The following is a 12499-nucleotide window of genomic DNA, read 5'->3' on the forward strand; positions in this document are numbered from 1 at the left end:
TTGCAAAAAAACATAGCCCACAGTCAAAGACCATCAAAGGGCGCTACAATTGTACTTACAACTATTATAACAATTGTAAAACTAATACAAAACTTAAAAAATGTATTTATAATAACTATTAAGTGGAAAAAAGGTATATTTAGATAGAATATCAAACTAAAAATGAAACATAAATAGATGAATCTGGTTATCGTGTATTTAAATTAAACCAATTCTTAGTTGAAGAAGAACAAAGAAAACAAAATGTCTATAATGACATGCCAATGGCAGATGTAGGCATGAGTATAAAAAATGGTTGGTAATAACGCGAGTGAAATCGCAGTATTCTAAAGTTAATATAATTTAAAAGGTTCGCACAATTAACAGTGCTATTAATAATTTTAAATATAAAAATAGCTTGGTTCATTTGACGTCTTTCAGCTAAAGTTAAAAAATTAAATTGCCTGCACAAATCAATATAGTCTGAACCAGGATGAGGGTATATATTAGTCTTACGAAACATTAAGTACTTTAAAAACCTTTTTTGAATTTTTTCCAGAGAGTTTATGTATTTGTCAAAGAACGGGTTCCAAATTACTTGTGCATAATTAAATCTGGATAGAATAAATGAGTTATATAGTAGAGTAAAAGTATTTAAATTATCAAAATTCTTGAAATTTCTAATTAAGCTGCCCAAAGCTTTTGAAGCCTGTGATTCGACCGATTGAATGTGCAGGTTGAAAGTTAACTTTGAATCGAAATGAGCTCCTAAATCAATTATTTTGTCCCTTCTACACAGTGACTCATTTTGCAAAGAATAATCATAACTAATGACAGAGTCCTTTCTCGAAAAGCTAACTACAAAACATTCCTTAGAATTAACTTTAAGTTAATTTTTGGTACACCACTCGTCAAATAGGGTCAAGCTAGATTGTAAACAGACTGCATCGGCAAGACATTTGATCCGATTGAAAATTTTTAAATCATCAACAAATAACAATTTTTTAGAAGGCAGAAGACCAGCAATATCATTAATGAAAATATTAAAAAGGAGTGAACCTAAGACTGATCCTTGAGGGACGCCAGAGGATAGTATGAAAGGAGGGGAAGAGAAACCATTATAATGTACGGTGTTTTGCCTATTAACTAAATAGGAATATAGAATAAAAATTAGATTTTGGATCTCCCTGAAGTTGGCTTCGACGCTAAGTGCCAAAAATTGTTTTTCGCAGAATCAAAACTATCAAAACATTTTTTAAAAAGATTTTTGGTCCACACAATGCCTTGAGAAGTATTTTTCAAGGTATTATTTGAATTGAAAAATTAAAAACAAAATCATTTGAAATTTTTGATTCTGCGAAAAACAATTTTCGGCGCTGAGCACAGTAAATTACTTGGAAACACTTTATTTGTAGCAATGATGCGAGAGACTGTGCGCATTAACAAAATGTTAAATCCGGTGGAAACTACGTCCTCCGGGAATGTACTATCAGTAATTCCGATGCTTCTCAACTGATTTATTGAGTCGCGCTTAGGAATAGAGTTATTACTATAACCTAAGTAATTTGAATTTGGAAATACTGCTTCCGGAATAGTATCCGGGAAGGTTGATGGACGGTAAGAACCGTCGTTATTTGCCTGTTCCTCGCGACAGGTCTCACTGAGAGCTTCGGCCATCACACCTAGGCAAGGGATTTCTTCATAAAAGTTGTGTGTATTCACACCCAGCATATCATGGTAACCTCCGTGAACACCAATCACTTCGGTAGGCAGAGTTGGAATATCAACTTTGAAGTCCTTGGATCCCATCTCAAAGCTAGTATCAACAGCTTGAAAGTACGCTTGTAACGGAGATGACACGTAGAACTGGTCATTCTCGCTAATAGCAAGAAGTTTTGTTTCCATGCCAGTTCTTTCTTCCGAGTTCTTACTTTTCAGCGATATTAATCGCAACCAAAGAAGACCTGCTGAGTAATATCTAAACATTTCAAGAGTTAACAGTTTAGTAAAACTAATATCAGTCATTTTGGCTCGATTATAAATATCATCTGTAAGAGCAACGAAACTCGAATAATTTAGCTTTACCTTCGAGTCAGGTCTCATTAAATCACAAGACATTCGTGCTGCAAACACAGATTCGTGAAGTATCGAATCATTCCTGAGAGGAGCAAAATTGACATTCATGTCCAAATGCTTCGGTCCAGGGAATTTTTCCGGAAACTTCTTCGGCTGATGGAATTGAAGCGTTTTTTTAAAGATTGGCTTCGCCGATGGTTTAGCTTGTACTTCAGCTCTCGCTTCAGTACTTGTTTCCTTGATTTCACCCATAGCTTAATAAGTGTCCTCAAAGATTTTGCAGTTTGACGATTAAATCGTCTTTTGAGATACTTCTCACGTATAATTACGAATTAAAATAAACAACGGAGTTAACACGCTGTTTAAATGTTTTTAAATTTGTATTGTTTTTCGTCCATAAAATGGGAAAATGTTAAAGATATATGTCTGAACGAACCAGACACAAAAGTTTTATTCTTTTATATAAATTTAATGTTATTTTTTTTTAATTCTTAATAAGGTGTAAAGTGTATTTATTCTTAATTTGAAATTAATTTAACAAAATAAAACTAAAAAATAAAAGTTGTTACCGTTACAATATTATAAAGAAAAGTAACGCTATAATAAATAATTTAGATCTAATTATACGAACTACAAATCCGCCAGTGCCTGGGCTTCCGTTTCCCGTTCTATTTCGCCCTTATTGCGGCTTCATCAAACTTTTCCCTCTGTCGTTCGACTTTTTACGATTTCCCTCATTCTTGTTTTTCTCTATCTCTCTCTCTTTTCAGTTCATTCATCCATCTCTCATTCTATTCATTATCGTTTAGTATATCCTCATTTACATTTTATAGCTGTTTTAATTTTTAAAATCCAAAAAACCCAATAAAATGATAAAAAACAATCTAATCTAAAAATTCAAATAACTCAATTTTAAAAAAATACAATCATAATGATCCAAAATTCAATAAAAACTAATTTTGATTTTACATACAATTAAAAAGGAACTTTTAATCAAGAAAAGACTATCATAAATGTAACCTATATTTTTTTGCTTAAAAAAAAAAATTTTAATGGGGAATATAATTTTTTTTTACAGCCGGAAACTGTGCCACAGGCAAGAATCGACATGACACGTGTCCTGGAAGTTGCTGCAGCCGAGGATATCACTGGACATCCTTATAGCCTTGCGGTGACCTCTCCAGAAGGCGTGACCTTCGTCAAGGGCACCTGCCGCGAAGAAACGCGTTGGTGGGCTGACGTTCTTCAAGTTTACTCAAGAAACAAGGTTCGTTGCTTTTTTCGTTTTTCTTTCTTTCTTTCTTTCTTTCTTTCTTTTTTACAAAGATATGAAAGTCACTTATTGGACTAAATTAAATTTTTTTTAATTTTCCTCCATTAACCCTTAACTGGTACCATGGGTCCAATAGACCCGAGCATTTTTTCGAGCTCAAATTAATTAAATGTGTAGATTTGGAATATTTTTTATATTTTAATATATTAGTTTGACATAATCTTAGTAATTATTGTATGTTTTTCGATACAACTAATTCGATACAAAAGACTAAATTAGCTTCTATTTAAGATTATTACGTATACAGTATATAAAACAACGAAAAATAATTTTGGAAAAATCTCACAAGCATGGGAAATCGAACCCAGGACCCTTGGGACGCGAGCCTTGTACTCTTACCACGCGGCTACGTTACACTTCTTCTTAACTATTACGATTCATAATACATTCTATTTGTGATGACAAAATAACTACGTTACACTGAAAAAAAAATTTATTTCATTTAAATAATCGGTTACTTGACTATTATCAAATAAATATTTATTTGTATTAAATAAATTATTATTTTATTTTTATTATTATTATTATTTGAGTTAATTAAATGGTATTTGTTTCAAATACAGAACTTATTGGTTCAAATAAAATTTATTTAACTAAAAAAAAATTATTTAGTTCAAGTAAATATTTATTTGATAATAGTCAAGTAACCGATTATTTGAATCAAATAAAAAAATTTCAAAGTGTATCTCGCAGAATCATTAGCTAATCCTGCTATAGGTTTAAACTTGTTATGTTGACAATAATCCTGACTCGCATTGGAGTCATCAACTGATTGACTTCTTCCTGTAATTCACGTTTGCGTGTTTCAAATGATTTCATATACACATTTTATTTTTAATTTGCCTCATTCCTTTCGCTTATTATTGTTTTTCAATCTCTTAACCTCATATTTATATTTACGTTACTCTATATATTAGGACCTAAAACGGATATTGGATATTTTGTAAATTTTTTTTTTATAGTTAAACAATATTTATGTTCCGGATTAAGTTATGTTTTATGCAATTCGCGTATATTTATAAGTAGGTCATCAGTGTTTAAAAATTTTTTTTGCAATAAAATCAATTTATTTCAACAATTTTTAAATTTAGCGCCATTATCAATTTGTTTTGTTTTACATGGTTGGTACACTTGTGGCGAGATATATACCTACACATGTTTGTCTTTTTCTAACGCAAGTGTTGCCATAACAACATGTGAGTTAGAAAAGGACAAAAAAGTGTATATAGGCATATACGGCCAAGAGTGTACGTGTCAATCGATTCCTAACCTAAAAATTCTGTTATTTAATTTCGTAAATTGTCGTTGAATGAGAAGAATTTCTATTTAAATATCTTTCGAAATTTAGATTACGTCACTAGAAAAAAAGTATCTTTTCAATGTGATAATTTTGCAATATAATATAAGGAAAAAAGTGATATAATTTATATAGAATAAGAGATAAAATAGAGATAATATAACATTTGCTCGACTTTATCTGACAGTTACATTTAAATTCAAGAATCAATAAATTTCCATCGATGTCCTCGATTTTTCTATATTGGAAGGGCATTCATAAGTCTCGCGATTCTTCTGTTATTTTTTATTTATTTATTTTTTTTTTTGCTTCCGTTACTCGCCAATGGCATTGTGAAATAACGACGAGATGTTTGCATAATACACATATATATTGTATAAACGATCTCTCTGATGTTCATTTTCTTCAAAGTTGGACTTGACGTTCAACTAACCTATTTACCTTAAGACTGAAATATTTTTATATATATTTTATTATGGAGCGTATTTTCTCGAGCCCTTGGAAGACATTAATTCTTTTATGGTCATGCCAACAATTACATTAATTACCCTCATCGTAATTATCGTAACAATAATTATATCGTTCCTTCTCTGGTATAATCGATCAAAAATAACTTTCAAAATCGTGAGAATTTCTATCCACTATATATATATATATACAAACATCAAAATGTCACATTTTTTTTGGCTCCGTTTTTACAATTTCTTTTTCTGTATACTTAAATAAATCGAAGAGTTAGTTGAAATAATTTTAAATAATAGAATTAAATTTTTATTAAAAATATTTTTTATAAACTAAATAATAAGTTAGTAGTATAAATATAAATATTGAAGAGATTTAAAGTGAAAGGTTTGGAAAAGAAAAGAATAACTATTTTGTGCTGTAAGGAAAGAATAAAATTACGTAATCCATTGATTGATTGATCAACAAAAATATTTTTTATTGTCACTGGTAACATTTATTAAAAAAATGCGATTAACTTAAGAGGCCAAGGCAAAAGATGCAGGAAACATTTATGATTTTTCTTCTTTTAACTATTTACAAGTGACTGACTGTATCTTAATAATAACAAAGACGACCTTTCTTTATACTATTCGAGGACGCTTTTTATACAATAATAAAACGTTTTATTATCTATTGAATACATATAATATCGGAATTGACATTTTTTTATTTTTATACAGTTTCCTTTTACAGTATTAGAAGATAAACAAAAATTAACTGATATTAGGAATCGTTTCCAGTAACATAACCTAAAAATTGTATCGTTTATTAATCACAGAAATTTTCAATGAAAAATTTTGGTTCAAAAGGACAAAAAATTTAATTATTTACACTTTCACTTATATAATTCTTATTTATAACTTATTTTTTCATTTAAAAATAAAAAAATAGATTAATTTTTTATTTGACTATTCTGTAAATGGAGCAGTGTTGCCTTGAAATAAATATCTGAGAAAATTTTTTTCCCTTGGTTTATAATAAGAAATAATATCGCAACTTGTTGCCAATAATATGCATATAATAGTATAACAAAGTTGACGGGAATGTATGCATAAATGATCGATGCAATAAATCCCCAGCTACCCTTATTACGCTTGAGCTATTGTTATTTCTGAATTATATTATATCGATATATATATATGATTCCATGAATTATGCACAAGAAGCGAGAAATTTTACTGTGTGAATATTATTAATATTTATAGTGATTTTTGTTCCCCATCAATGATCACTTCTTATTTATTTAAAGAAAAAAAAAATTAACGACTCAAATGTCATAAAAAAAAATTTTTTTCGACCTTTTTTAGAAAGTGTTTTTTGCGACTATTTTTTTTATAGTCATAAGTAAACCACCCTGGAAAAATTATCTTAAAACTTCTCAAAAATTCATTTAATATTATAAAAATGTAAATATTTATTTGAATAATTAATTATTTAAAATACTTTTTAATGCAAATGATAAAAATAAAACATTTTAATTATTAAATTCTGTTTTATTGAACTGTTGCGTTAAATTGCAGAATAAATCACTTTAATCTAACTTAAGTGATTTGTATTTATTAAATTAATTAATATTAAATTATTATTATTAAATTTATTATTTTTGCGAGCACAAATTTTTTAAATGAAGTAGAATCAAATACCAATAATTAAATAGGTTTCCAAACAAAAAAAAAAAATTGTTTGGCATTTCATACTTGTTATTAATTTTTTAAATTAATGGACTATTTCATACACTGAAAAAGTAGCATTGATTCAAGAAAACTATTTACTTGTCCGTATTTAATCCACTAATTTTCTTAATTCAAAAAAATTTATTTAAAAAGAAGTAAAATTTTCTTGAATCAAAAACGGATAATTAAATTGGTTTTCAAACAAAAAAAAATGTTTGGCATTTCATACTTGTTAATTTTTTTTAAATTACATTAGATTAAAAAAGACTAAATAGTCTTTAACAATTATTAATTTGTAAAAAATGTAAATTTTTCTTAATGTCATATTTGATTATAATATCGATTATAATTTAGACTTTTAGAGAATTAATTATAGAATGCTCAAATACCTGGAGACTTTCATTTTCATTCAGATATAATATTACATTATTTTAATATGGAAAATAACTATATAGGTATTAGGAATTTTTAAATTTATGTGTTTTAATATTGTATACTTTTTTTTAATTTTACCATTTTTTCAATTTATAGGAGAAAGTTTTTTTTTCATAAAATCGGTTTTTTTTTATAACTTTCGAGAATTTTTAATTCTTTTAATAATTGACAAATTTTTGGAATTTAAAATATGATTTTTTTTCACAAAATAATCTGTGGGGAAAAGTTTTTTTCAAAACAAAAACAAATTAATTTTTTATACAACGGAGGAAATAAAAATTTATTACTTTTTTTTAAAAATTTGATTATTTCATAAATAGAAACATTTAAAATGTCTTGAAAAAAAGAATCTTTAAATTTTTAACATTTCTCTTTAAATATATAAAAAGTGAAACTTGAACTATTTTTAGATATCTTTTTTACGCAGGAATTTTTATAGTATCTTTTTTTAAAAAAAATTTACTAACTCAATAAAATATGTTTGTTACAGGGTCGTCATAAAAGGAATGCAACCTTTCCTGGTGGGCAAAGTACCATTCTTCAAGTTACGCCGACCATTCGAAGTAAGTAAATAATCTTTCACAACAACTTCATAGAATTTGTGAAACTCAAACTGCAGTAAAAAAAACGGAAAACGCACTTAGTTAAGGCTTCATGAAATCGAAAGATGGACAATGAGTACGCACGCAGGAAATTAAGTAATATATCTTTAAATACCGGAGAGAAAAAAAAATTATTTTTAGGAAAAAAATAAAATAGAAAAAAAATACAGGAAATACAAAAAAAATTGAATATAAAAAGTAAGTTTCTTATTCTGGGAAATTGGCACGAAAGTAAAAGTATAATACAAAGTACGCATATAATATACTGAGAGTATAAGAGAGAGATAGAGACTGTGGGTTGTTTTCACGGAAGCGTGAAGAAAACACAAATGTGTATTTACATTATTTTTTTATTTCAAGCAAATCTTTAATACTTCTCTCGCTCTTTGTGAAAGAGATAATCATCGCTTTATTCCTAATCTATTCTAATGTCATTAAATTTCTGTAATTGGACATTTATTCTCCCTCTCTTTCTTTTTCTCGATTCATGAGAAGTTCGCGTGAAAACTTTCGCCTTTTATCAAAGTACATCAAATTTGTTGAATAAATTCTTGATTATTTAATATTTTCCCTGATAACTTATTTCTACGCAGTGATTTCTTTAAAATGCGCGCACCTATAAAACTATGCGAGAATATTTTATCTGATTATTTGGATTTATTTTCATTTCAATGTGAGTAAATTTCTCTCTTTTTGCTTGTAGTACTTTTAGTTTTAATTTCCATTAACAGATATAAATAAAAGTTAAAACCCCTTTTAAATAATTTCCATTTATTTCTGCAGTTGCGGTAAACTTATAACTTTAGAATCGATTTTAGACTCAATCGTTAATCATTATTGAAAATTTTACATTTTTGAAATTTTTTGTAAATAATATTTATTTATTTTACAAGTTAACAATTTTAATCTCTCTCTATAGTTGATAAAATTTTTAAAAAGTTGTTTCTACCCGCCACAATATTCAATTCTATAAAAGAAATCGATACGTTTTGAATCGATTCTTGTCAATCGATACTTCCTCCTTGTCAATCCTACCGTCGTCCACAATGTCGTGATTTTTTATATTTGTTATTTATAATTGAGAAGCAAATTTTCAAAAGCTGATAAATCCATTTTTCAAAAAAATTGAAATAAATTTAATATTTCAATGACCTCACAAATTGTCCTGTCACTGTTAAATTTAAGAAAAAAAAATTTATTAACAACGAATAATTACAATTTAAAAACTTTTTGACATAACCTTATAATTTTTATGTTTTTTATTAGAAAAAATTACCAAAATCTGTAAATCACTAAATTATGATAAAGTTTAATTAAAAACAAAACGTCTTGAATATAAAAACATTTTTATATAGAAATAGACTATTATAAATTTTTTACTTTAAAAGTAACTGAAGTGGTTATGTGAGAAAAGTCATTTGTTTCAATTTCTTGAAATAAGAAAATAAGGATTTATCTGGTTATATAAATTTAAAGTCTCAAAAAAACAAATGTAATAAAATTTTTAAGTTCTTAAATGCGATAAGTTTTCGTTATATGTACATTACGAACATAACCTATTTATGACATTTTAAATTATTTTCGTTACAAACTATGAAATGAAAGCTCAGTTAATAGTTGATTACTTATATATTTTAAGCTATTTATATTGGAATATTTTTTATATCCGACAACAATTCTGATATTTATATCGATGAAGAATATTAAGAAAAAGGTTATGAAAGAAATATTTGAAAAATAATATATTAAATATCTAGAGAGCATTTATATATATATATTTAGTGATCAGGAATGTTCAACTTAATCAACTCCTAATCACAGAAGTATTTTTTTTTTTTAATATCAACGATGAGGATTAATACTCAAGGGGAAGTGGACCCTACAATCATCTAATCTTTTCTCTCATGGACTATTAAATAAGAGTCATTAATACAAGATCACGAATAGGATGTTGCGCCCATATTAATATAATATAATTGGTTTTAAATTGCAAAGGTCCAGACTCTTGCCTTCTCCCTCTATCTCTCTCGACCTGGACCAGTTAGTTACGTTCTTCCTATAATTGCGATGTAAATGACTACAAGAGTGCATATACGCGATCTTACGTTGAGCTGCTTTCTTTTTACTAAACCTGCAATGAATATTGCTTACATAGACCTTGTCATCTGTTCCTTTTTTTCATTATATATACTATATAGGTATTCTTTTATTCCTTTCGTTTTTTTCTTTTTTTTTTTTTGTTTCTTAATCTTGATTCTTCAAAACTCCAGATAGTATCAGCTATATATATAAAATTCCCAATAATTATAACAAGAAAATTAATACCGACCCTTTTTTTCTCTCCTTTTATGAAACGTGATTGAAAATTACAAAAGAAATAAAGTACACATATAGTTGAAACTGGTTGTGACTGATATAAAAACGCGTTTCGATATTAAAAGAATATTTCCCAAGCGAAGTGTTTCAAAAGTTATTAAAATTATTTTTAATTATACTTTTTTAAAATAATTTTTTAAATAAATTGTAACTTATTTTTTTTGGGAGAAGTTTATATAAATATTTATTATTATTTTTTTTTAAATATTTTTTATCCTTTTTAATATCGAAATTTTTTTCACTTAGCCAAGTTTAACTGGATTCTTCTTTTAGTTTGCAAGCACAAATTTTTTAAATGAAGTAGAATCAAATACCAATAATTAAATAGGTTTCCAAACAAAAAAAAAAAATTGCTTGGCATTTCATACTTGTTATTAATTTTTTAAATTAATGGATTATTTCATACACTGAAAAAGTAGCATTGATTCAAGAAAACTATTTACTTGTCCGTATTTAATCCACTAATTTTCTTAATTCAAAAAAATTTATTTAAAAAGAAGTAAAATTTTCTTGAACCAAAAACGGATAATTAAATTGGTTTTCAAACAAAAAAAAATGTTTGGCATTTCATACTTGTTAATTTTTTTTAAATTACATTACATTCAAAAAGACTAAATATTCCTTAATAATTATTAATTTGTAAAAAATGTAAATTTTTCTTAATGTCATATTTGATTATATTTTAGACTTTTAGAAAATTAATTAGAATGCTCAAATACCTGGAGACTTTCATTTTCATTCAGATATAATATTACATTATTTTAATGAGAAAATAACTATATATTATAAATTTTTAAATTTATGTGTTTTAATATTGTATAGTTTTTTTAATTTTATCATTTTTTCACAAATTATTTAATTTTTTTTTCAATTTATAGGAGAAAGTTTTTTTTTCATTAAATCGGTTTATTTTATAACTTTCGAGAATTTTGAATTATTATTATTATTATTTTTTAAAATATTTTTTATCCTTTTTAATATCGAATTTTTTTTCACTTAACCAAGTTTAACTGTATTCTTCTTTTAATTACAATTGCTGGAAAATTAATCTGTTTCTTTATTTTTTGCTTCTAAACAAACAGGTAATACACCAAATCCACCTCGTCCGAGGTTCAATAGCACCTCTTGGATTCAGGAATCGAGTGGCGCTGATTTGATTACTTCCAGTTTTTCTTCAATTCCTGGATCAATTTCAGTTAACAGCACTCAGGCTTTGGTTAAAAATTCCACGAATTCTTTACTATCAAATACTCTAAATGGTGGTGCTGATTCTTCATGTGATGGTTCTTCTCTGAGAACAAACGTCTCACCATTGAGGAATTCAACTTTGGAAAATGGCAATATTCATTCTTACGTATCATCATCAACAAATTCAATAAATGGAAATTCTCCTGTAATGGGTCAGTATGCAATTAATGAATTAAGACATTTATATTATTTTTCTATTAATCAAAAATTTATTAAACTAAAAAAAAATTATTTGATTCGAATAATAATCGTTTTACTTAATTATCAAATAAATATTTGTGTAAAATATTCCTGAATAAAATAATTATTATTTGGTTCAATTAGGTAAATATTTATGTGATAAATGAATATAAAATAATGGTTACAGCGAACACAACGGTTTCTGTGAACACATTGACGACGATTGCTTCCACGACTTCAACGAATGTTTCTCCTTTGATAACTGGACCCGAAAAGCCACCAATTGGTCCATCGGAGAGCAGAAATTATAAGGACCAGCCAGCGAGCAGTGCTTCACCGCCAACGCGAGATAAACTTCGTGCTGAGGATAAAGCAAGACGCAGAATGCATCAACAGAACGAACGTTGCTCCTCTACTTCAATCAATTTTAATGAAAAATTAGGTTCGTATTTTATTTTCATTCTATTTTATTTTATTTTATTAAATTTTCGGAGAATTAATTTTTTTTTTTTAAATTAAAAGTTAATTTAGGTTGAGACATTTTTATTTAACAGAATTTTTATTTTAACTACTTAATCGAATTGCTTTATTTTTTTTTTATTATAAATTTTTCATTTAAAAACTTTTAAACTTCATTTTTTGTCTCTATAATATATAAAAAATTCTTCATTAACAAAAATCATCAAAAATTTCAATTAAAAATCACTTGAAGTTCAATTATTTTCAAAAATTTGAATTGTACATTTTTGAAAATTCAATTATTTTCAAAAAATATTATCTAAAATTATTGAATGAA

At 26.7% G+C, this 12499-nt stretch overlaps 1 protein-coding gene across 2 annotated transcripts in view; it reads left to right on the forward strand.

Moving 5' to 3' along the window:
- Positions 1 to 12499, forward strand: part of LOC127284015 (protein outspread) — a 336175-nt gene that overhangs the window by 301361 nt on the left and 22315 nt on the right. For both annotated transcript variants that reach the window (XM_051309278.1, XM_051309279.1), the window contains exons 4-7: positions 3134 to 3322; positions 7788 to 7860; positions 11358 to 11675; positions 11891 to 12145. In XM_051309278.1, coding sequence (XP_051165235.1) covers positions 3134 to 3322; positions 7788 to 7860; positions 11358 to 11675; positions 11891 to 12145 — 835 coding nt within the window. The remainder of the gene's footprint in view (positions 1 to 3133; positions 3323 to 7787; positions 7861 to 11357; positions 11676 to 11890; positions 12146 to 12499) is intronic.

The sequence above is a fragment of the Leptopilina boulardi genome, unplaced genomic scaffold (assembly GCF_019393585.1).
Source record: "Leptopilina boulardi isolate dan_hultmark-lab unplaced genomic scaffold, ZJU_Lbou_2.1 LbouV2_316, whole genome shotgun sequence".
NCBI classification, from domain to species: Eukaryota; Metazoa; Arthropoda; class Insecta; order Hymenoptera; family Figitidae; genus Leptopilina; species Leptopilina boulardi.